A 26,491-nucleotide genomic window follows, 5' to 3' on the forward strand; every position below is an offset into this window, starting at 1 on the left:
AAAAAATCTTTTATTCTTTTCAGATGGAAATTATGGAGACATGTAAAGTGAAGGCTGAAATACAGGCCCTGGAATCTATTTCTTCTGACTACCTGACAAGAGTATACTTACCAAACAAACTCAAGTTTGGTGGATGGATATAACAAAACTGTCTGTGTTATTTGAAGTGATGTATTCATACATTTGACTGTATTCAAGTGAATTACATGTCTGATTTGAGTTGATATGCCAACTGTTCAGCTTTTATGTTGTTTGATGTAACACCAATTGATTGTTAGTTGATGTGGTGCCGAGGTGTTGTCATCTCTGGCTGAGTTGGTTCGTCAGATGTTTAGCACTTTTGCTCAGATTGCTGGTTAGTTATTCAGCCTTTTGTTTTGTTGTCTTGGTGAAGTTGAAATTTTGGTCAGATGTATCTATTCACTTGGTGAGTAAGCTGAAATATACCTGTTCAGTTGATGTGTCTGCTATAAACTAGTTGGCGCACCAGTTATTGAGTGGTGTGGTTGGCATTTTTATTTGCTGTTAGTTTTTTTTTAAAGATATTTTTATTAGAAATTTAACATTTTTACAAGTTTACAAAAATAAACAAAACTCTCAAATACAAACATTGATGTACAATTAAATCAAATATACAATAGTCAAAATTTAACAAAGGAAAAAAAATTACGAAAATAAAAGAAAAACAAAACTCAACTTTCTACTAATCTAACCTATAACTAACCAGAGTGCATACTTAAGTCTCTTACATGCTTGGAATATAGTAACATCAAATGTAATAAAACCCGTATTCGTGCGGGATTCCTCTCCCAAGGGGCCCTGGAGCAGCCAGGTTTGTAATCTTCACTAAATAAAAGCCCTTGTTAGGATGGCCGAAATATCTGCATTTATGTAATTCAAGAAGGGCTGCCATATTTTATAAAATAATTCGGTCTTTCGGTGCACCATATTTGTAAGGAAGTCAAGGGGAATACATTCCATAATTAATCTGTGCCAATTTGAAAGCCCAGGGAGTCCTCAGCCACCCAGTTCATCAAAATATTTTTCCTTGCACAGAAAGAGAGAATAGAAAATAGTCTCTTCCCGTGCATATCCAGGGAGGAAAAGTTCGAAAAGCCCAAAAGGAGAGACACAGGGTCCACTCTAATTTCCGTTCCTAAAATTTCTGTCAGGGTACTTGCTACTTTAGTCCAATATCTACGGATCTTATGACAAGTCCATAGGCAATGTACAAGAGTGCCCACCTCTATTTTGCATTTGGGACACATTGGAGATGCTCCTGCCTTAAATTTTGCCAATCGAGCCGGTGCTATATGGGCCCTATGAAGTATCTTCAGCTGGATAGCCTGGGTTCTGTTACAGATAGTAATTCATCTAGCATTTTCCCAAATATCATTCCACATTTCTATAGAGATTTCTAGTCCCAAATCCTGATCCCATGTTTTAAGCAGACTGTCCATATCTCCCGATACTTCATCATGTAGTAAATGATAAATAGTACTGACGGAGGATACCCCCACTGGTCGTAGGACATTACATTCTCTATCTGATTTATAAAGACTATCTATTAACGTAGTCTTCTTCTGTATATAATCTTGAATTTGGAAGTATCGAAAGAGGTCTCCATTGGGTAATCCGAATTTCTGATGCAGCTGTTCAAAAGACATCAGGACCCCATCTTTAAATAGGTCCCCTAAACATGAGATATCCCTGGATCTCCAGAGTTTAAAAGTGGCATCTGTAAACCCCGGTTGGAATCCCCATGCCCCTACTATCGGTGCATGGGGGGATGTTTTATGTAAATTACCCTCATTTTGCCGTATTATATTCCAGGCCTTAATTGTGTTTAGTATTATGGGGTTTTTACAGTGATCTGTAATGATTTTCCTCTTGTCTGAAAATAAGAGGTTAGTAAGTGGGTATTTTACTTGAGAGGCCTCGATGTCCAGCCAGATTGATTGTGGGTCGGACAAGACCCAATCAGCTATGTAACTTAGTAGGGAACTTAACTGATATTTCCTAAAGTCTGGGAAATCCAGTCCTCCCCTTGCCTGTGGAAGCTGTAGTTTCTTCAGCTTAATGAGGGGTCATCTATGATTCCAAATAAAGGAACCCAGCCAGCCATATAATTTACGTAGGGCCATCCTTGGCAGCATCACCGGGAGCATTCTCATAGGATATAGGAGACGGGGCCGAACATTCATTTTAATTAGTGCTATTCTACCCAACCAGGAAATTGGAACGTCTCCCCATCGCTGGAGGTCCTACCTTATCCTTTCCAGTAAATGCACAAAATTCGCCTTATACAACTGACCAAATACTGGAGTAATAAAAATACCTAAATATAAGAAACCCTCCAGGGACCAATGAAAGGGAAAAAGGGATCCATCCACTAAGTGGGGTGTCATAACCAGGCCACCCATTGGCATAGCCTCCGATTTTGAAAAATTAATTTTATAGCCTGAGAATGCACTAAATGTATTAATAACTTGAATTAGACAAGGTATGAACATCAGAGGATTATTGAGGAATAAAAGAACATCATCTGCATAAAGGGTAATTTTGTGTTTACCTGTACCAATCCTCGGGGCCGTTATATTAAGATCAGTCCGTATAGCTTCTGCTAGTGGTTCAATTATTAGCGTAAATAATAATGGCGAGAGAGGACATCCTTGACGGCAGCCCCTACCCACACTGAAGCTATCCGAACCTAATCTATTGGTAACCACAACTGCTTTGGGATCACTATACAATGTTGAGACCCATTTGGTAAACACCTGTCCAATGCCAAACCTTTCCAATGTGTAAAACAAATATGACCATTCAACCCTATCGAATGCCTTTTCCGCGTCTAATGAGACTACTACTCCTGGTATCTTTCCCTGATGACAGGCTTGGATCATGTTCAAAACCCTTCTAATATTATTGGATGATCTACGGCCCTTAATAAATTCCGTCTGATCCTCCTTTATAATATATGGCAGTACCCTTTCTAGTCTCAGTGCTAACATTTTAGAGAGGATTTTAAAATCTACATTTAGCAAGGATATTGGTCTATATGATGTACAGTCTTCTGGATCTTTTCCTTTTTTAAGGATAAGAGAGATATTTGCCTCTTTCAGCGAAGGCGGGAGACAGACCTGACTATATGCATAGTTATACATGTCCATAAGTGGACCAGCCAATATTTCTGTAAATTCTTTATAGAATTCAGCTTGAAAACCATCTGGGCCCGGTGCCTTTCCGCTCTGGAGTTGCCTAATTGCATCGAGTATTTCTTGGACTGTTAGAGGAGCATTTAGGACCGATACCTGTTCTTGAGTCGAGCCCGGAAAGGTCAAATCTTTTAAAAATGACTGCATCCTCCTAGTCCTATCTTCACAATCCTGCGATATATATAACTCAGAATAAAATTCTCTAAAGATCGCATTAATCTTTTTATGATCATGAGTCAGAGTACCTGTACTTTCCTTGATAGACGTAATAGTCTGAGGGGCCTTCTTTTTCTTTGCAAGAAATGCTAAGTATCTACCCGGTTTGTCGCCATATTCATATAACCTTTGTTTTGCAAATAATATTTCCCTCTTAGCTGTTTGAGTAAGCGTAGTGTTTAGAGCTGTCCTAAGAGCCGTAATCCTCTGCAATTTTATAATAGAAGTTCTATCAGCGTATGCTGTTTCAGCTGCTTTTAAGCGTGCTTCGAGCAGACGCTGTTGCTCTCCCTTCAGTTTTTTCTGGGTCGCTGAGTAGGAGATGATCAAACCTCGTGCATAAGCTTTGATGGTCTCCCACAGAATTGATGGGTTGCTAGCCGTACCTGAATTAATTTCTAAAAAAGTTTTAAATTCTTGGGAGAAGTACTTTACAAATTTACTATCTTTTATCAGGAAGGGGTCCATACGCCAATGCCGAGCGGATGTCCCATTGTTCCTTTCCTTAGTTTCCATATATACAGCGGCGTAGTCAGAAATTGCTATAGTACCTATTTTACAGGATGATATGGAATTTTAAAAAATCGATGGGGCAAAAAACATATCAATTCTTGTATGACATGTGGATTAGAGTAGAAAGAAAAATCTCTACCCTGTGGATGGAGACATCTCCATACATCTACCAATCCTAATTCTTTATTCAGATCCGCCAGTTGTCTAGATCTGGGAGATACTCCAGCAGCACTCTTGGGAATCCTATCTATTTCCGGATCCATAATACAATTAAAGTCTCCCCCTATAATTGTATGACGGGCACCAAAGGCCAACAATTTTGAAAAAGCTTCTGTTATAAATTTAAAGGGGTGTGCCGGGGGGCAGTACAAATTTGGAATCCCATATTCCTCTCCATTTACGAGGGCTTTAATCAAAATATATTGTCCAGATTCGTTTTTTTTATCTGATTTAGAATTTTGAAAGGGAAATTCTTCCGAACAAGAATAACAACTCCCCTACTTTTTGAGCTAAAAGAAGAAAAAAAGGCCTGATCAAATCCGCCCTGCCGTAATTTTAAGTGTTCTTTATCCGACAGGTGTGTCTCCTGTAGGAGAGCTATATCAACTCTTTCTTTCTTAAGATTTGATAATATTTTCTTCCTTTTAACTGGCGAATTACTCCCCCTGACATTCCAGGTGCACCACTTAACCGACTGATCAACCATAATCATCTGGGCAGATCCGAGACCCCTCGGGAGGGGAAACCCTATCTGGAACATTCCGAGCATGGAGCATATAAAATTTACAAAAATAAAGGCTCTCTAATAGACTCAAAACAATATAATAAAAAACTATTTCTAAATAAAAAAAATATAAAACGTACCTAAATGGAGATTTTCCCCCTTGTTCCCAGGGAGCATCACTTCCTCTCCAAAAGTCCATCTTATCCTCTCCCAACCAATGCCCCACCCTTGACCCAGGTGCTCCTCAATAAAGTGAGGAGAATTCAAATATAATACAAAGCTAGAGTTAACAGTGAGCACCCTACCCCCCGCCCACACCAACACCTGAATATATTTGGTAATGTTAATACCATATATAAATATATAACTATAAAATTACAATCTTAACAAGTAATAATTAAATATAATAATACAAAGTAACAGGGGAAAAACAATCCCGCTCCTAAAGACAGAAGTAAAATAGAATAAGGTAACCACCTCCCCCCACCAACATTAACCAAACGCCCCAACATATATATACATACATACATACCCACATATATACATAAAGTAATAAAAGAAAACAAACCCACGTGGGGGGGAGAAAATCAAATCCCTCTCCCCGCCCCCCCATGATAATATTAAACAATAAGGTAAGAAAAAAGAGAAACAAAAAAGGTGGGGGGATGTAAACCAAAGTAGAGGGAAAGGCGAACCAACATCCACTATCTCTTACAGTTTATTTAAGAGAGTCCAAGAATTCCTTAGCCTTCTCTGGTGATCCAAAGTTATATATGGATCCTTCGTGGTTAAAGCGTAGCATCGCTGGATAACGTAAGGAGTACTGAGTATTTAAGTCCCTTAAACGCTTCTTCACCTCATCGAATGCCTTCCTCTTTCGGACCAGAGCTGGGGAAAAGTCCTGGAATAGCATGATCTTGGATCCTTTATAGATCATGGCTTGGGGATCTTTTCCAAGATTTCTTGAGGCTTCCAGGAGCATCTGCCTCTCCTTATAGCTCTGCAGCTGGAACAGGACTGGGCGTGGGCGCTGGTTTGGGCCGGGCCCACGTATTGCGACCCGATAGGCCCATTCCACCCTTACCTGGCCTGATCCAGCATGCAGATTTGAAAGCTATGGCAGCCACTGCTCCAGGAATGCTGTAAGCTGGCCTTCCTCTTCCCGTTCGGGAAGGCCCAGCAACCGAATATTTTTTTGACGACCTCAATTATCGATTGAGCTGCCGTCTCCGAGGTTGCGGCCTTTAACTCCACCCTCCGACTCGGTGCTCGAGTTCCTGGATGTCTCGGCCGTGCTTCTGCAGCGCGGCCGAGAGTGATTCCCAGCGATGTCGGGACTCCTCGATAAAGGCATTGATCTTCGCGTCCAGCTTGGTGATCATCTCCGCAAGGCTTGTTACCGTCGGTAAGTCCCCCGGGGCGGCTGTGGACGCCTCTGCTGCAGCTGAAGAGGGAGAAGGTGGGGGAGGGAGTCCTGCTTGTTGAGAGCTGCGGGCTCCTTTCCCTTTGGTCATTTTTCACTAAATGCTAGATTATTTAAATGTAATACTAAGCAGCTATTTAAAGTTAACAGCTATTATGAATGATTTGGTGAGTGTGGTGGGAGTGGGTGACTCACTTTGCCCAAGTCTTGGGAAGAGCACTATAGACTCAGACTTGCTGGGTCGCCGCCATCTTGGATCCACCCCTGCTGTTAGTGTTAAGGTCAACTCTGCTGAAAGTAGTAACATATTCCATGAAATACATTAATTTGTAGTTTTAAGAACCACGAACACCTGGAGCAGTTGTACTTCATTATTGAACATTTTCACTTTCAAGTTTGTGACTGATTTCCAAAATAAATAGGATAATTGTTATACATAAACGTTAGTATTCAGTCACTACTTAAGGAATCAGATTGTGTTATGAACTGTGATGACAAAGCCACAGTGGTTTCTAACGATAAGAAAATGAAAAGATTAGGTGGAAGGCATATGCCCAATGGCTGTGACCTCACCGTGACAAGGGGACAATCCTTTCCCTTGCAGGAGAGGACCAGAACCACTCCTGTGGGGACGCAGAGTCATTGCTGTCCTGGCAACTGACTAAATCTCACTTATTCTTGCACTGAAACACTGACATTGACCTGTGAGTGTCATGCATTGGACACTTGTAACCTGTGGCCATGATGGGTCACCCTCCAAGGACCAATGACATGCAACTAGGTACAAGCCCCTTCAACTTCATCTTTGGAACTGGATGCCTCAGTGATGTGCAGCAGGAGGGAGGAGAAGTATACTGAAGGCATGAGGGCCACAGCTCACAGTATGTACATAGTTAGTTATGATTATAAATGTTTGTTATACATTCATATGGTTGTCCCTGTCTGTGTTGGACTTATGTGCTTCATTGTGCTCCTCAGCATCACTGCCATGGCATTAATGAGATGCAATATTTGGGGTCTGTGAAGAGCAACAGTAGCAAAGCGTCTATATGTGCTTGGCTCACCTTAGCCTATTATCTGGCTAAGAAATGTATGTATCAGGCAATACCCTGGCAGTGATGTTAAATGGGAGGTGCAGCACAGAGAGAGGGGCAATGCTGCAGGTTTACCAGGGAGTAGGCACCCTGCACGTTTGACCCACCAATGTAGGGTCATAGAGATGTACAGCACAGAAACAGACCCTTCAGTCCAATTAGTCCATGTCAACGAGATATCCTAAGTTAATCCAGTCCCATTTCCCAGCACATGACCCATGTCTCTCTCAACCCTCCCTTTCCATTTACCCATCCAGGTGCCTTTTAAATTTTGTAATTGTACCAGCCTCCACCACTTCCTCTGGCAGCTCATTCCATATACATACCACCCTCTGTGTGGAAAAAGTTGCCCCTCAGGTCCCTTTAATACCTTCTCCTCTCACCCCAAACCTATGCCCTCTAGTTCTGGACTCCTCCACTCAGGAAAAAGACTTAGTCTGTTTACCCTATCCATGCCCCTCATGGTTTTATAAACCTCTGTAAGGTCACCCCTCAGCCCCAGTCTGTTCAAGCCTCTCCCGATAGCTCAAATCCTCCAACTCTTGCAACATCCTTGTAAATCTTTTCTGAACCCTTTCAAGTTTCACAACATCCTTCTTATAGGGGGAGATCGGAATTGCACACAATATTCCAAAAATAGCCGAACCAATGTCCTGTACAGCCGCAACATGATCTCCCAACTCCTGTACTCAGCACTCTGACCAATGAAGGAAAACATACTAAATGTCTTCTTCACTATCCTATCTACCTGGACTCCCTTTTCAAGGAACTATGAACCTGCACTCCAAGGTCTCTTTGTTCAGCAGCAGTCTCCAAGACCTTGCCATTAAGTATATAAGCCCTGCCCTGCTTTGCCTTTACGAAATGCAGCACCTCACATTTATCTAAATTAAGCTCCATCTGCCACTTCTCGGCCCATTGGCCCAACTGATCAAGATCTTGTACGGTGAGGTAAATGTCTTTGCTGTTCACTACATCTCCAATTTTGGTGTAATCTGCAAACTTACTATACCACCTATGTTCACATCTAAATCATTCATATAAATGACGAAAAGCAGTGGACCCAGCACCAATTCTTGTGGCACTCCACTGGTCACAGGCCTCCAGTCTAAAAGGCAACCCTCCACCACCACCCTCTGTCTTCCACCTTCGAGCCAGTTCTGTATCCAAATGGCTACTTCTCCCTATATTCCGAGATCTAACCTTGCTAACCAGTCTACCATGAGGAACCTTGTCAAACACCTTACTGAAGTCCATTTGGATCACATCTACCACTCTAACCTTATCATTCCTCTTTGCTACACCTTCAGAAAACTCAATCAAATCAGTGAGACATAATTTCCATGCACAAAGTCTTGGTGACTATCCCTAATCAGTCTTTTCCTATCCAAATGCATGTAAATCCTATCCCTCAGGATTCCCTTTAACAACTTGCCCACTGCCAGTGTCAGGCTGAATGGTTTCTGGTTCCCTGACTTGTCCTTCCCACCTTTCTTAAGACATGGCACCACATTAGCCAATCTCCAGTCTTCCGGCACCTCACCTGTAACTACTGATCCAAATATCTCAGCGAGGGGCTCAGGAATAACTTCCCTCACTTCCCATCGAGATCTACGGTACACCTGATCAGGTCTTGGGCATTTTATCCACCGTTCTGCGTTGTAAAACATCCAACACCACCAGCTCTGTAACATGGGTATTTTTCAAGATGTCACCATCTACCCACATTCTGATTGTCATCCTGGCTGAAGTGTTCACCTGTATTACCCAGTGACTGGTTGCAGATGCAGCTCCCTCCTTCACATGTCAGCACGTTTCCAAGACTTTCCTGGCTGTTCTTAGAAACATTGTGCACTTTCCATGCCCTTTATGATTGCTACAACAGTGACCTTTCCTCTGCACTGACTTCCAGCCTCAACCTTAACACGCCACTGAGGCATCAGGTATAACCCTCCTTTCTATGTGCTTTCCATGAACTCCACGGTCTTCACACTTCCCCAGTTCATCTCCCAAGTCATGTGCATGCACTATGTCCATATACTTGCTCCCCTTCCCTCTTCAGTTCTGTGAATGAAGGAGTGGAACAACTGTGGCCCATCCCCTTGAATGATCTGACCTGCCTAAGGCAGCCCACACCCCTGTCTGATGTACACACTGGCTTGCTGTGGATCTTCTAAACAGCTGGAGAAATCAGGCCCAAGAGAAAATTGACCAAACTAAATTAAACTTCAGCCAACACCTCTCAGCTACAGAGAAGAATGGAAACAAGATCCAAGAGGCCACAAAGATTCGGGGGGATCCAGTTCGAATCAGCCTGAGGGTTGTGTAATGGAGGAGTTCTCATCAGACATCCCGGCATCTTGACCTCCAGCCAATGCCTGAGGATATGCATCGCACACCTCCCAAATATGGCAGCAGTGTGGGTTGTTGACATGTCGCAGTGCCTGCTTTGAACACAGCTCATGACCACATTGGCCAAAGGCCAGATAAGGTTCAGGAGGTCCGGGGCAAGGGGGAATAAAAACACACACCTGGATGTCAAACCCTCAATGAAGACACAACCTGGACCAGCAGTGGAGCTCTGACCACCTGGAGAGAAACAGAGAGACTACATCCTGACCCCTACAAGACCCATCTTAGTGGAAGAGAGCCAGCCCTACATCAGAAAGGAGATTCCCATAGGCCAGCTCCAACATGTAGATCACTGCAGGTAATATCTTTTCTCAGATGGATTGAGCTAGATAAAGAATAAATACTTGCAATTTGGGAAATGCTCACGATGTTTTTAATAAGGAATATTTTGTTAATAAAATCAAGATGAACCACAAACCGAATTCTGTTTGTTTGCCTCACCAAGAGTGCTTGGTAAAGTGTTTTTAATACATAAATGGATTCAAAGAAAGGACAACACTGCAAATGTGACAGACCTCCCCTCCTCTTCCCTGGAACACTCCTATAAAGACAAAGAACTGACTGTGACCTGCTCTCTGGAGCAGAAGTACAGATACCCTCTGTGGAAAGCTGCCCTGGTCTGATGCCCAAATGTGTCTGAAGTCTTGCGTTGGTATGGAAGGCTGCTCTTGACTAACTGTGCTGTGGCTGCAGACTACTCCACTGTACTTTCAAACTGTTTATTGCAGATGCTCTGTGTTTGGAGTGAAGGCTGCTGCCATGTCATACAGCTGCTAAACTGATATGACACACTGACATATGACGAAGTGCACACACCCTGGACTGAGGACTGCTGCACAGCGCGGCCAACTGTTTGGTTGTGTGACTGCACCAACTGCCACTGTCATGCTGCAGGCATGCTGGTTGGCACTAGGTGTACCCGCACTGAGACAGCAAGGTGCGACCCTGCTAGGCAATCTGATCCATGTCATGGACTGGGTATCTGTAACAGTGCTTGTAACCGTACCCAGTGCAGCTGTACACTGCCGGTTACTGGTGTGTCCTGTTCTATAGACAATTCTCTTTTGCAGTCTGCAAAGCCAGTGCATTGGATTGATGCTGGCCAGTGGTGATTGCTTCCTGAATGTTGGATGCCAATGGCAGAAGGTGGTTATGAATCATGCCAAACTGCTGTTCAACCATGGGGGAGGTGGCGATCTGAATCTGCCAAACACACTCTGGTTTCCAAGTTGGATTTTACTTTTGATAGATTTGGTAAGATCACAACTGTAATATTAATGAGGTGTGTTGGGCCATCAACAAAGATATTAACAAGTAATGATCTCTAAGAATTGACAACTTTTCACTGTCTGATGAGAATGCTGTCACACCACTTGTGAAAACAGCAAATGATGAGGTGAGATGATCTCACCAGACTTCTCTCCTGATTGTGCCGCACAGCTGGCCAGAGGCCAGGTCATTCATACTCCTATAATCCGCCCAGGGTTTACAATAAGAGAGAGGGGCTTAGAGAATGGAGAGTCCTAGTGAAGTGTATTGGTGAAGTTGGAAAAATGTTATTGTACAGGGTGGGAACCAGACAGTTTGTGTGTAGTCTTCAGGATTGGAGAACATCTGATGTGGAGTACAATTTTGTAGATTCTGAAGTAGTGATAGAAAATAATGAGGAGACAGGTACATGGCATATCCAAGTGTTACGCAGCTATGAGGATCAAGCTGCCACTATTGACAGTTTGTCTAAAGATGGATCGAACAGTTCTGATTGTCAAATTTGGAGGCCAATGATCCAAAAGGAGAACTATCAAAGGTGGGTATCGAAATCAAATATTTACCAACAACGGTTAGTCAATGGAGAAATGCAACTATTATGAGTAACGATTTGGAGATGCTGGTGTTGGACTGGGGTGTACAAAGTTAAAAATCACACAACACCAGGTTATTGTCCAACAGGTTTAATTGGAAGCACACTACCGTTCGGAGCGACGCTCCTTCATCAGTACTCAGATGAGGAGGAACGTGACGGACACCTGGAAGTACTCAAGGATGCCCTCACAAGAACGGGGTACGATGCCTAACTTATCAACCGCCAGTTCCGACGTGCCACAGCAAGGAACCGTAATGACCTTCTCAGGAGACAAACATGTGCTGCAACTGACAGGGTACCCTTCATTGTTCAGTACTTCCCAGGGGCTGAAAAATTACGCCATGTTCTTCGTGACCTGCAACACATTATCAGTGCGGATGAGCACCTCACCAAGACCTTCCCCACACCTCCACTACTTCCCTTTAAACAACCGCCAAACCTCAAACAGATCGTTGTTAGTAGCAAGCTGCCTGGCTCTCAGGCCAACTCCATACAACCCTGTCACGGTAGGCGCTGCAAGACGTGTCAGATTGTGGACATAGATACCACCATTATGCGTGGGTTCATCTCTCACCTTGTACATGGCAGGTACTCGTATGGCTTAGCCAAAGTTGTCTATCTTATACGTTGCAGGCAAGGATGCCCGGAGGCATGGTACATTGGGGAAACTAAGCAAAGGCTACGACAACGGATGAATGGGCACCGCACAACAATCAACAGACAGGAGGGTTCCCTCCCAGTTGGGGAACACTTCAGTTTTCCAGGACATTCAGCCTCGGACCTTTGGGTGACCATCCTCCAAGGTGGACTTCGGGACAGGCAGCAGAGGAAAGTGGCCGAGCAGAGGCTGATAGCTAAGTTCGGTACCTATAGGGAGGGCCTCAACCAGGACCTTGGGTTCATGTCACACTACAGGTGACCATCATTGCACTATACACACACACACAGATACTCCTACATACACACTCTCACACACACACACAGACACAAGTACACAGACGCGCACACAGACACCCACACACACACATGCACCCCCTCACAGACACTCTGCACCCACTACACACACACATACTTTCTCACACTCACAACCCCCACCCCAGACAGACAGACAGACACACACACAGACAAAGACCCACATGCACACATATATTTTGTAGGGTGAATTTGTACTTGCAGGTTTACATTGCACTTTACTCAAAAACTGCATACATTCATGTAGAACTCTGAGCTCAAAAACTGCATGAAGTTATGTAAAGTTCTGTTATCTCATTTTTTGGATTAGAATCAATCTAAACATCATGGCATAGACGGAGAACTCAGGGGGCCAACACCTTCAGCATATTGTCCAGCTATCACCATTGTTAACAGCTAACCCGAGAATGCAAAGGGTTTTGTGATTTACACATGAAAGAAGTGAAACTATCCCTGTATTCTAACAGATGAAAGGCTTAATAGACAATCAATTTTTCAATGTCTAATTTCAGTTACATCACACTGCAAATTTTTGCTATAAATTCTGTGTTACGATTGAGCCCTCCACTATCACCTGATGAAGGAACGTTGCTCGAAAAGCTATTGTGCTTCCAATTAAACCTGTTGGACTATAACCTGGTGTCGTGTGATTTTCAACTATTATGAGTAAAGCAGGGAAGGACACTGGAAGATATAAAAGCTAGATGAATGATACAGGATATGGGGTAGCAGCTTAGGCCCATGGATTACAAAGATAGAGTGCAATAAAAAACACAGTGTAAGCTCAAACAGTTGGTCTGGGAGTGAACAAGTCCCTAGAAGTAGATCACAACCATTGAAAGGAATCCTATTAATGGGGGTGGGGGGGAGGAAATAGGTCAAACAATAGCACTTGGGAAAGGCACGGAAGCCAAGATAGACAGCATAGTTTAACAAGGTCAAGAAACATAGTTCAAACTGGGAATACCACCAGGAGCAGAAGCCAATGTGATCAGGAAGTTTCAGTGTCCATGAACAATCTAGAACACAAGTGAATAATAGATGCCAAACCACATGAACTACAAAGCTGGAGAGAATTTGGGGTGTTCACAGTGTCAGAGAATGATTCATACATAGATTAAATTAATACAGCGCAGAGAAGGCCCTTCAGCCTATCAGATCTGCACCGACATAACCATCACTAAATGTGCACTAATCCCAATTTCCTACACTTGTCCTGTATCCTTGAATGTTAAGTTATGTGAAGTACTCATTCAAATATTTTTGAAAGTTTGTAAGGAAAGATAAGAGAGGTAGTGCAGGAGTCTCCTGTGGCTATCACCATCTCAAACAAATATGTTGTTTTGGAAAATGTAGGAGGTGATGGACTCTCAGGGGAATGTAACACTGACAGCCAAGTTTTTGGTACCGAGACTGGCTCTCCTGTAATCAGATTCCAAGCAATTGATGATGATAGGGGACTCTTTAATCATGGGCAAAGATAGACTATTCTGCAGCCGACAGCAAGTTATCAGAATAGTGTGATGCTTCCCTGGTGCCAAGGTGATGTCTTGCAGAAGGTGTAGAATGGGGAGAGTGACCATCAAGAGGTCATTATACACATTGGTACCAATGACATTGGAAGAGAAAGTGATGAGGTTCTGAAGAGAGAATATAGGAAGTTAGGCAGGAAGTTAGAAAGTAGGTCCTCGAGAGTAGTAATACCTGGATTATTTCCAGCACCACATGCTTGTGACAGTAGAAATAGGAGGATAGAGCAGATGAATGCATGGCTAAGGAGTTGGTGTGGGGGGCAGGGATTTGCATTTTTGGATCTTTGGAATCTTGTCTGGGATAGAAGTAACCTTTATAAGAGGGAGGGGTTTATATCAATATCCTGGAGGGGAGATTCACTGGTGTTACTCAGGAGGCCTTAAACTAGTAAAGGGGGTTGGGGGGTGTGGGGGAGGGGAGGGGGGAATGAACGAGATACTGAGAAAAGAGATTAAGTCTGAGACTGGTCCAATTGAGAACAGCAGCAAGTCAAAAGGCAAGAGCAAGGCAGAGGACAAGGTAAGACTGATAAATCAAACTGCAGTTACTTCTATATAAGAGGTCTGAGAGATAAGACAGATGAACTCAGGGCATGGCTGGAATCATGGGATTGGGATGATAATCATAGCAATTACAGAGATGTGGCTTGGGGAAGGGCAGGACTGGCAGCTCAATGTTCCAGGATATAGATGTTATAAGAAGGATAGGAGGGGCAAGAGAGAAGGGGGGAGTGGTGTTTTTGGTGAGGGATAACATTATGGCTGTACTTACGGAGGATATTCATGGGAGTTGAATTGAATTAGTTTTATTGTCACATATACTCAAATTAGTATTTTGAAAAGTTTACAAGTTGCCACATACGGCACCATCTCCAGTACAAAGGAACCTAGGTACAGATTCTTCAACAGTGAAGTTATTTGAGAAATAAGAAAGGGATGATCGGCTTATTGAAATTGTTTTTTAGATTTCCTAATAGTCAGTGGGAAATTGAGGTTTCCTGACCTGCTCTGCTTTTCCAGCACCACTCTTTTTGACTTGAAGCAAATTTATAAGATTTCACATATTTGTAAAAATGATGGGGTTGTAATTGGAGGGGACTTTAACTTTCCAAACATAGACTGGGACTGCCATAGTGTTAAGAGTTTGGTTGGAGAGGAATTTGTTAAGTGTGAACAAGAAACTTTTCTTGTTTAGTATGAATGTGCCTACTAGAGAAGGAACAAAGGTTGACCTTCTCCTGGGAAATAAGGCAGGGCAATTGGCTGAAATGTCAGTGGGGGAGCACTTTGGGGCCAGTGATCATAATTCTGTTAGTTTTAAAATAGTTATGGAAAAGGATAGATCTGATCTAAAAGTTAAATTAATTTTGACAGTATTAGCAAAAAAATTCAAAAGTTGATTGGATGAAGCTATTCATGGGTAAAGGGGCGATTGGAAAGTGGAAGACCTTCAAAAATGAGATAACAAGAGTCTGAAGGCTCATGTTCCTGGTAAAAGGACAGCAGGAGTACACTCAAGGGGGAAATGAGGAGGGCAAAAAGGGGACATGAGATAACTTTCGCAAATAGGGTTAAGGTGAATCCAAAGAGATTATGGGCAAAAGAGTTACTAGGGAGAGAATAGGGCCCCTTAAAGATCAACAAGGCTGTCTATGCGTTGAACAGCAAGAGATGGGTGAGATACTAAATGAGTATTTTGCTTCAATGTTTACTGTGGAGAAGGATATGTCAGCTAAAAAAACTTTGAGAAATATACAGTGATATCTTGAAAAATGGCTATTTTTCACAGGAGATGGTATTGGACGTATTAAAACACATAAAGGAATAAATGCCAAGGACCTGAACCTAGAACTTTGTGGGAAGATAGGGAAATGGTTGCTGGACCCAAATATTTGTATCAGTGACAGCCACAGGTGAGGTGCCAGAAGAATTGAAGGTGACTAATCTGGTGCCATTATTTAAGAAAAGTGATGAGGAAAAGTCAAGGAACGACAAATCGGTGAGCCTGTTCAGTGGTAGCAAGTTGTTGGAGGGGATTCTGAGGGACAGGATTTACATGTATTTGGAAAAGCAAAGACTGATTAGTCTAATGAAGATGTAGGGGTACTGTGCCTTTAAGAAAGTTGAAAAGCTAGCAGGAGTTGTAAATAGTTGTTAGTTAATTATTCTCCATTTGACAAAAAGAAGTTAGTAATTTTTACTTTAAATAATGAATTTTGGGATAGTTCCTTGCCTCTTGAATTTTAACAGATACAGCATGGGGTTGTCTTTTCTGTGTTGCTGGTTTAAATTAGCAGAGGGTTTTACTCCATGGTCGGTGGAACAGTGGACAGTGTGGAAGAATATTACAGGTTGCAGGGGGACTTGGATAAATTGCAGAATTGGGCTGAGGGGTGGCAAATGGAGTTCAATGCAACTAAATGTGAGATGATGCACTTTTGGGAAGAATAACAGGAAAGCAGAGTACTGGGTCGATGGAAAGATGTTTTTTTTTAATTGGTAGTGTGGATGTGCAGAGGGATCTTGGAGTCCATTTTCATAGATCCCTGAAAGTTGCCACCCAGGTGGATAGTGCTGTTAAGAAGGCATACAGTGTGTTAGGTTTGATTCGTAGTGGGATTGAGTTCCAGATTTCCACAATATCATGCTGCAACTATACAAAATGCTGGTGCAGCCACACTTGGAATATTATGTACAGTTCTGGTCCCCATATTTCGGGAAGGATGTGGAAGCATTGAAAAAGGTGCAGAGGAGATTTACCAGGATGTTGCCTGGTCTGGAGGGAAGGTCTTATAGGGAAAGGCTGAGAGACTTGAACCTGTTCTCATTGGCAAGAAGGAGGCTAAGAGGGGATTTGATAGAGACATACAAGATGATCAGAGAATTAGATGGGGGAGACAGTGAAAGTCTTTTTCCAAGGATGATGACGTTAGCGTGTATGAGGGGGCATAACTACAAATTGAGGGGTGATAGTTTTAAGACAGATGTCAGAGGCAGGTTCTTTACGCAGAGAATGGTAAAGGTGTGGAATGCCCTACCTGCTAATGTAGTTAACTCAGCCACATTAGGGAGATTTAAACAATCCTTAGATAAGCACATGGATGATTTTGGGATAGAGTAGGGGGACAAGCTGAGAATAGTTCACAGTTCGGTGCAACATCGAGGGCAGAAGGGCTTTTTTTGCGCTGTATTGTTCTATATTCTATGTTCTACATCGTAACAATTAGGGATAGCCAACGTGGCTTTGTGATTGGGAAATCATGTCTCACCATCTTGATTTGGCTTTTTGAAATGACAAAGAAGACAGATGAAGACAGAATGCTGGATGTTGGATTTCAGCAAGGTTCCACATTGTAGACTGATTAGCAAGGTCACATGGTATCCAAGGAGAGCTAGTCATTTGGATACAAAATTGGCTTGAAGATAGGAGACAGAAGGAGGTGGGAGGGGTATTGTTTTTCAGACTGGAGGCCTGTGACCAGTGGTTTACCGTAAAGATCAGTGCTGGGTCTACTGCTTTTTGCTATTTCTCTAAATGATTTGGATGTGAATATAGGAGGTATGCTTAGTAAGTTTGCAGGTGATATCAAAATTGGTGGTATGGTAGACAGTGATGAAGTTATCTCACAGTACAATAGGACTTTAGTCAGATCGGCCAAGGAGTGGTAAATGGAGTTGAACTTAGATAATGTGAGGCTTTGCATTTATTAAGATAAATCAGGACAGGACTTATAAACTTAATGGTAGGGTGCTGGGGAGTGTTGCCGAACAAAGGGACCTTCGGTTGCAGGTTCATAGTTCCGTGAAAGTGGACAGCATAGTGAACATTTGGTACATTTACCTTAATTGTCCAATGCATTGAATTGAGTATAGGAGTTGGGATGTCATGTTGTGGGTGTACAGGATATTGGGTAGGCAACGTTTGGAATACGATGTTCATTTCTGATCTCCCTGATATAGGAAGGATGTTGTTAAACCTAAAAGGGTGCAGAAAAGTTTGCAAGGATGTTGCCAGAGTTAGAGGATTTGAGCTATTAGGGAGAGATTGAATCAGCTGGGGCTGTTTTCCAATGGACTGTTGGAGGCTGAGGGGTGACATTATGGAGACTTATAAAATCATGAGGGGCATGGATATCCTGGGGAAAAGACCTTGGCTATTCACCTATCCATGCCCCTCATGATTTTATAAGTCTCTATAAGGTCACCCATCAGCCTCCAACAGTCCAAAACTAGAGTCCATAGGTTTAAGGTGAGAGGTGAAAGATTTAAAAGGGACCTAGGGAGGAACTTTTTCAGGCAGAAGGATAACTGGTCGGCATGGATGAGTTGGAGCGAAGGGTGGACAAAGTTAAAAATCACACAATACAGGTTATAGTCCAACAAGTTTATTTGGAAGCACTAACTTTCAGAGCGCTGCTCCTTCATCAGGTGGTTGTGGAGCATAGGATTATAAGACACAGAATTTATTGCAAAAGATTACCGTGTCATGGATTGGGTCACAGACTCTGACCTCACACCTTTGTCTAAGGTGAGATGTCAACTTTTTGTTATAAAACCTTAAGTTATCTCAAGAAGGTGACTTAAAAGAAGTTCTGGGATTACATATTAATGAACCAAAGCCTGCATTCTAAAAGATGAAAGATTTAACAATCAAGGTTTGTTTAATACATCACTGTGTGACACTGTAATCATTTGCTATAAATTCTGTGTCTTATGATCCTGTACTCCACAAACACTCAATGAAGGAGCAGTGCTCCAAAAGCTAGTGTTTCCAAATAAACCTGTTGGATAATAACCTGGTGTTGTCTGATTTTTAACTTTATCCAGCCAAGCCAACACCAGTCCAACATCATGGACCGAAGGGTCTGTTTCCGTGTTGCATAACTCTATGCTCTATGACTCTACTTTCCAAGGTAGTGCATTCCAAATTCACATCAAAAGCTGAGTGAAAAAGGTTTTCCCCCAGATCTCCTGTGAATCTCCTGCTCCTTACCCTAAAACTATGGCATCTTGCGATTGACCCCTCAACCAAGGGGAACAGCAGCTTTCAATTTACCCTGTCTACTCATGATCTTATATACATCAATCATGTCCCCCCTCTATCTTGGTATAAAAAACAACAATCCAAGCCTATCCAGTCTCTTGTTATAGTTCAGTTTCTTCATTCCAGTTAACATCCTGGTGAACCTCCCCTGCACCCCCTCTCGTGCTATCACATCCTTCCTGTGGTGAGGTGGCAAGAACTGCTTACAATACTCCAGTTGTGGCTGAGGAGAAAGTGAGGTCTGCAGATGCTGGAGATCAGAGTCAAAACGTGTGGTGCTGGAAAAGCACAGCAGATCAGGCAACATCCTAGGAGCGGGAGAATCAATGTTTCGAGCATACATTCTTCATCAGGAATGTGGGGGGCCCAAGGGGCTGAGAAATAAATCGGAAGGAGGTGGGGCTAGGGAAAGGTAGTTGGGAATGCGGAAGGTAGAAGGTTGGGGTAATGGTGATAGGTCAGAGAGGAGGGTGGAGCGGATAGGTGGGAAGGAAAATGGACAGGTAGGATAGTTCAAGAGGGCACTGTCGAGTTGGAGGGTTGGATCTGGGAAAAGATCGGGGAAGGGGAGATGAGGAAACTGGTGAAATCGACATTGATCCCATGTTGTTGGAAGGTCCCAAAGCAGAAGATGAAGCATTCTTCATCCAGTAGCTAGAATTTGACGATGGACGAGGCCCAGGACCTGCATGTCCTTGATGTAGTGGGAGGGGGAGTTGAAGTGTTCGGCCACGAGGCGGTGGGGTTGGTTTGTGCATGTGTCCCAGAGATGTTTTCTGAAACAGATTAGATTACTTACTGGATGGAAACAGGTCTTTCGGCCCAACAAGTCCACACTGACCCTCCCCACCCAGACCCATTCCCCTACATTTACCACTTCACCTAACACTACGAGCAATTTAGCATGGCCAATTCATCTAACCTGTACATTTTTGGATTGTGGGAGGAGATTGGAGCACCTGGAGGAAACCCACGCAGACACAGGGAGAATGTGCAAACTCCACACAGTCAATCGCCTGAGGCGGGAATTGAACGTAGGTCTCTAGCGCTGTGAGGCAGCAGTGCTAACCACTGTGCCACCGTGCCACCCCAAGTGTTCTGCAATTTGGTATCATGCCTCCTCAATGAAGAGAAGACCACATCGAAAGCAATGGACACAGTAGATGAATTGTTTGGATGTGCAGGAAAATCTCTGACGGGTGTGAAAGGATCCTTTGGGACCTTGAATGGAGGTGAGGGGGGGAATTGTGGGAGCAGATTTTACACCTGCTGCGGCAAGGGAAGGTGCTGGGAAGGAAGGATGGTTTGGTGGAGGCATGGACCTAAGAAGGGAGTCATGGAGGGAATGGTCTCTGCGAAAGGCAGATAGGGATGGGGAGGAAAATAAATCTCTGGTGGTGGGGTCTGCTTGTAGGTGGTGGAAGTGGTGGATGATGATGCGTTGTATCCACAGGTTGGAGGGTGAGGATTGGGGGTTTCTGTCCTTGTTGTGGTTGGAGGGGTGAAGGGTGAGGACTGGGGGGGTTCTGTCCTTGTTGTGGTTGGAGGGGTGGATGGTGAGGACTGAGGGGTTCTGTCCTTGTTGTAGGTGTCAGCAAGTTGGCACATAGTTGCAGCGGTGTAGAGGTTGGTGTGTCAAACTATCACTGTGCTCCCCCCTTGTCCACTGGTTTGATGGTGAGGTTTGGCTTGGAGTGGAGGGAGTGGAGGGCTGCGCATTGCAAGGGTGGGAGATTGGAGTGGGTGAGGGGGATGGACAGGTTGAGCCAGTTGATGTTACAGCAGCAGTTGGAGATGAAGAGATAGACAGCGAGTAACAGACCAGCCCTATCTGCATTCCACAGAGACCATTCCATCTGTGACTCCCTTGTAAGGTCCATGCCCCCCACCAATCCTCCCTCCACTCCCCAGCACCTTTCCTAGCCACCACAAGAGGTGTTACCGTAATTCATTGTGTTTTTCTTCTTTATTCATTTAGAGGTCAATTGGGCTTCAGCTAGTGATATGGTATTTTAGACTGGAGCATGAATTTCAGCCCTCAAAAGTAGTATCCATGTAATAGTCAACACCATAAAGTTAAACTTAAAAAAAAGTCTAAAAAATGTGACTTTTGCACGAGTATATGGCATTCAATACCCTTCCAACACAGCTTCACACACAGGTTGCCCCCTTGGTCCCTAATGGGTTCTACTCTTTCCATGGTTAGCCACTTCCCTTTAATGTATTCATAAAATATCTTAGGATTCTCCCTAAAACTGTTCACGAGTCCTTTTTCATGTTCACTTTTTATTCTTCTAATTGCTTTAAGTTCCCTCCTGCACATCCTTTATTCCTCTCAGGCTGCAGCTAAATTGCTCCTTTTGGATTTGCTGAAAGCCCTACTCTTCTTCTTTATCCAGTCCTAAATTGTCAAAGACATCCAGGGTTCTCTGAACTTATTACTCTTACATATTCCTCTGAAGAGTACATGTTGGAGCTTTACTTTCCTTTTTGAATGCCCCTCATTGCTTCGCTAGATTTACCCACAGGAGCTGTACCCAGTCTACTGGGGCCAGATCCTGCTTTATTTTTGTAAAATTTGCCTTATCCCAATCCAAAGCTGTCCTTTGCAGGCCATCTTCTTCCTTGTCCAGAACAAATTTGGACTGTTCCATGTTGTCATTGCTATTACCTAAATGTTCTCCCACTCCCATCGAATACTTGTCTGACTTCATTCCCCAGAACCAGATCCGGCACTGCGCTGTTGGGCCATCTACGTATTGATACAAAAACCTCCTCTGGATACATTTCAAGAAATCTGACTCCTCTAAACCCTTAAAATCATGACTATCTCAATTTATATCGGGAAAGTTGAAGTTCTCTGGGATACTTACCCAATTAATATTTTTATATACTGCTTGCTGAGGGCCTTTAATACACTCTCAGTAAAGTAGCTGCTCCCTTATCATTCCTATGTTCTACCCACAAAGCCTTGTTTGAGGACCCTTCCAAGGCTGGACCAGATATATCCAAGGTTACTACAGGAAGGAAGGAATTAGATTGCTGCACCTCTGGCAATGATCTTTGCATCCTCCCTCTCCACAGGAGTAGTACGGTTGACTGGAGGGAGGTGAATGTTGTTCCTCGGTTCAAGAAAGGGAATAGGGAAATCCCTGGGAACTACAGAACAGTCAGTATTACATCTGTGATAAGCAGGTTACTGGAAAGAATTCTGAGAGATAGGATTTATGACTTATTTGGAAAAACATAGTTTGATTAAAGATAGTCAGCATGGCGTTGATAGGGGCAGGTAAAAACAAAGACTGCAGATGCTGGAAACCAGAGTCTAGATTAGAGTGGTGCTGCAAAAGCACAGCAGGTCAGGCAGCATCCAAGGAGCATTCCTGATGAAGGGCTTTTGACCGAAACGTTGATTTTCCTGCTCCTTGGATGCTGCCTGACCTGCTGTACTTTTCTAGCACCACTCTAATCCAGACTTTGATAGGGGCAGGTCATGCCTCACAAGCCTTATTGAGTAGTTTGAGGATGTGACGAGACAAGTTGATGAAAGTCGAGCAGTGGATGTGGTGTATTTGGATTTCAGTCAGGCATTTGATAAGGTTTCCATGGTAGGTTTATTCAGAAAGTTAGGAGGAAGGGATACAGGGAAATTTGGCTGTCTGGATATAGAATTGGCTGCCCCAAAGAAGATGGCAAGTGGTAGTGGATGGAAAGTATTCCTAGAGGTCAGTGACGAGTGGTATCCTGCAGGGATCAGTTCTTGGGCCTCTGCTCTTTGTAGTTTTTAAAAATGACTTGGATAAAGAAATGGAAGGGTGGATCAGTAAGTTTACCAATGACACCAAGGTCGGTGGTGTTGTGCTAGTGTTGCAGGCTGCAACAAGACATAGACAGGATGCAGAGCTGGGCCGAGAAGCAGCAGATGGAGTTCAACCTGGATAAACGTGGAGTGATGCATTTTGAAGGTCGAAGTTGAATGTTGAATACAGGGTTAAAGACAGGATTCTTGGCAGTGTGGGGGAACACGTACATAGATCCCTCAAAGTTGCCACCCAAGTTGATAGGCTGTTAAGATGTCGTACAGTATTTTGGCTTTTATTAACAGGGGGATGGAGTTGAAGAGCCGGGAGGTTTTGCTGCTGCTCTATAAAGCCTTGGTTAGACCACAATTGGAATATTGTGTCCAGTTTGGGTCGCCTCATTATAGGAAGGATGTAGATGCTTTCAAGAGGGTGTAGAGGATATTTACCAGGACTTTGCCTGGATTGGAGTACTTGTCTTATGCAGAGAGGTTGAGTGAACTGGGGATTTTCACCTTGGAGAGAAGAAGGAAGAGAGGTGACTTGGTAGGGGTGTACAAGGTAATGGGAGGCATAGAGAGAGTGGATATTCAGAGACTTTTTCTCAGGGCAGATATGGCTGTCATGAGGGGTCATAATTATAAGGTGATTGGAGGAAGGTTTAGGGGAGATGTCAGAGGTAGGTTCTTTACACAGAGAATGGTGGGTGTGTGGAATGAACTGCCAGCAATGGTAGCAGAGTCAAAGACATTAGGGACATTTAACTACTGCTGGACAAGCACATGGATTGCTGTAAATTGAGGGGTGTGTAGATTAAGCTGCCCTTAGATTAAGTTAAATGCTTGGCACAACATCGTGGGCCAAAGGGCCTGTACTGTGCTGTCCCCTTATTGCAGTAATTGACTCCTTAATTAATAGTGCTACACTACCACCCTTTTTACACTCTCCTCTGTCTTGCGTAAAGATCCTGTACCCCAGAATGTTGAGTTGCCAGTCCAGCCCTTCCCTCAACAAAGTTTCTGAGATGGCAACAATATCATACTACCTATTACACTCCGAGCATTAAAGTAAAGACCATTCAGCCTTGTCTTACTCTCTTGACACTCAACATAGCTGAACTAACTGTGATTTCTTCTCTTCCATGCTTCCTTTGCTGCAGCATGATGTGTCTCTGTTTCATTGATATTCTGCGTCCCCTCCTGCTGCCAGACTAGTTTAAACTCCTCTTAACAGCACTAGCAAGCCTAGGCTGCAAGGATGTTGGTCCCAAAACAAGATATTAGACAACCAGCCCTATCAAGTATTTGGTTCTCACAGAAAAGGTATGTCCTGATGAAACTTAAAAAGACTAAAACAAGCTTTGAGGCACAAGATGGCAAGTCAAGATATATGGGTAGATTCACTGAATCAGAAAAAACAATTTTGAAAATTTCTGTGGCATTGTTCAAAACAAATGCCCAAGAGTATAAACCAATTATTAATAACGTTGCATTTCTGCAGGGAGACCAGCTCGAGAGGGATGTGTTCCTTCATCCTGCAATAAAAGAACAAAACACAGTGGTGACAGTCTGGAAGTTAAAGAAATGTGTGCATGGTCCAAATGATACTGCAAGATTTTTGTACTTCTCAGTAAGGTCTGTTTTATTAAACCGGGTGGTCTTCAGTTAAAAGCAAACCATACCATGTTTTAAGGGCCAGGTTTGCAGATTTAAAAGAGATGCTGGGGAGTGGAGATATTTGATAGCTTTACAAAGTAAGGAATGAGTTCAGCAAAACCTTTGGAATTGCTGGAATAAGGAAGCTTGGAACTTTACTGTGTAAAGAATGTAATCTGGGAAAATAATCTTGACATTTTATATGTTTTTACACGTTATTATAGATTGATTTATCTAAAACTAAAAAGGGAAATCTGTTATTGCCTCATGTGGTCTGAAGGAATGCCCTTACGGAAGGGGATTCTTTAATTCGGAGTTATATGGGTTTGAATTACTTGCACAAATACAGGGAGCTAGTAATCGTGGGTGAGAGTTTATAGAGTGTGACTACCTGAAATAAAACTCTCATTTAAAAGCATGGCTTTAAATTCTATTTAAATACAGTTATCTGATGGAATATAACAGATGCCACTGTATTTTTCTAGATATTAATTATGACATTTTTAAAATCAATTTCTCCACCTATCTGTTACTGGAATTATTTTTAAGTACACAGGGAGCACAAGGGTGAAATTGAACATGGCAAATTAAAATGTTCTTTTATTTATTGGTAGATAGCAACATATTTTAACTGAAACTATTCATCTCTGCAGTGACTTTCTGCTTTGAACTCTTGACTTGCTATTATTTTATACACTAATCCAATCCTCAGGTCATCCCAAAGTAAATTGCAGCCAATGAAATAGAATTCTAACATGTAACTGTCATTGTCATGTAGGAAATGAGGCAGTCAAATTATGCAGTTACCTTCTCATGTAGTAAAGACCAGAAATCTGGTTTAATTTTAAGTGATGTTAATTGCAAGATGAATACTGCTGCAAACGTGTTGCTGGTCAAAGCACAGCAGGCCAGGCAGCATCTCAGGAACAGAGAATTCAACATTTTGAGCATAACAGCCTGGCTAGCTCAGTCGGTAGAGCATGAGACTCTTAATCTCAGGGTCGTGGGTTCGAGCCCCACGTTGGGCGGCGTGTACGTTTCATTTAACAGCCTGGCTAGCTCAGTCGGTAGAGCATGAGACTCTTAATCTCAGGGTCGTGGGTTCGAGCCCCACGTTGGGCGGCGTGTACATTTCATTTAACAGCCCGGCTAGCTCAGTCGGTAGAGCATGAGACTCTTAATCTCAGGGTCGTGGGTTCGAGCCCCACGTTGGGCGGCAAGATGAATACTGCCAGGATGTTAAATTTTCTTTCTCAGACTAGATTAACATTGGCTAATTTGTTTGGCTTTCAGTGCTCTGATTGGGTATTTGTCTCTAAGGCTTGGATTGGCTAATTCTGATTTGGCTGAACGTTCCAATTTTCAGGAACACACTCAGTTTGAATGCACTTTAGTGTGTATCGCAGAATGAAGTTTCTGATTGGAAGGATTAATTTCACTAAGAGAAAATCACCTAGTTTCCTGTATGAAAATTGTTCCCTCATTCTCTAATTCTTGCTCCCCATCCCACCAGTTTCCCATTCTGCATCTCTCTTCCTATTTTCCTATTCTCATTCCCGCCTTCACTAATTGTAATTCTTTCTCCCCTCCTTAACTCCCATAAATTATCCAAGCCATGATATCAGGTTTATGGAGTATTAATGGAGCTGCATTCATCCACATAATTGAGGAGTATTCCATCACATTCTTTGACTTGAGCCTTTAAATGGTGGACATGGATGGATGTTCTTTGAAACTTTTGGACATAATGGAAGAAGGATGCTTATTTGCTGTAATAATTCCTGAATGAGCCCGAAACGTCAACTCTCCTGCTCCTTGGATGCTGCCTGACCTGCTGCGCTTTTCCAGCAACACATTTTCAGCTCTGATCTCCAGCATCTGCAGACCTCACTTTCTCCTGTAGGATTCCAAGCCCCTGATCAGCATGTGGAGTCACAGTATTTACATCACTAATCCCGCTCAGTTTCTAGTCAATGATAACATCAGGATGTTACTAACGGCAAATTCAGTTATAGTAACACCATTAA

At 43.1% G+C, this 26,491-nt stretch overlaps 1 protein-coding gene and 3 non-coding genes across 4 annotated transcripts in view; all 4 read left to right on the forward strand.

Annotated features, from left to right (window-relative positions):
* Nucleotides 1-143, forward strand: part of spo11 (SPO11 initiator of meiotic double stranded breaks) — a 76,207-nt gene extending 76,064 nt beyond the window's left edge. Inside the window, exon 13 of the mRNA XM_060835928.1 lies at nucleotides 24-143. Within this exon, the coding sequence (XP_060691911.1) occupies nucleotides 24-143 (120 nt within the window). The remainder of the gene's footprint in view (nucleotides 1-23) is intronic.
* Nucleotides 144-25,419: 25,276 nt separating this feature from the next.
* On the forward strand, nucleotides 25,420-25,492 carry trnak-cuu (transfer RNA lysine (anticodon CUU)). The gene has a single exon. It is a non-coding gene; the product is annotated as a tRNA-Lys (tRNA).
* Nucleotides 25,493-25,513: 21 nt separating this feature from the next.
* Nucleotides 25,514-25,586, forward strand: trnak-cuu (transfer RNA lysine (anticodon CUU)). Its single transcript has one exon. It is a non-coding gene; the product is annotated as a tRNA-Lys (tRNA).
* A 21-nt stretch (nucleotides 25,587-25,607) lies between these two features.
* trnak-cuu (transfer RNA lysine (anticodon CUU)) lies at nucleotides 25,608-25,680 on the forward strand. Its single transcript has one exon. It is a non-coding gene; the product is annotated as a tRNA-Lys (tRNA).
* Nucleotides 25,681-26,491: the final 811 nt, after the last annotated feature.

The sequence above is a fragment of the Hemiscyllium ocellatum genome, chromosome 15, assembly GCF_020745735.1.
Source record: "Hemiscyllium ocellatum isolate sHemOce1 chromosome 15, sHemOce1.pat.X.cur, whole genome shotgun sequence".
Taxonomy (NCBI): Eukaryota; Metazoa; Chordata; class Chondrichthyes; order Orectolobiformes; family Hemiscylliidae; genus Hemiscyllium; species Hemiscyllium ocellatum.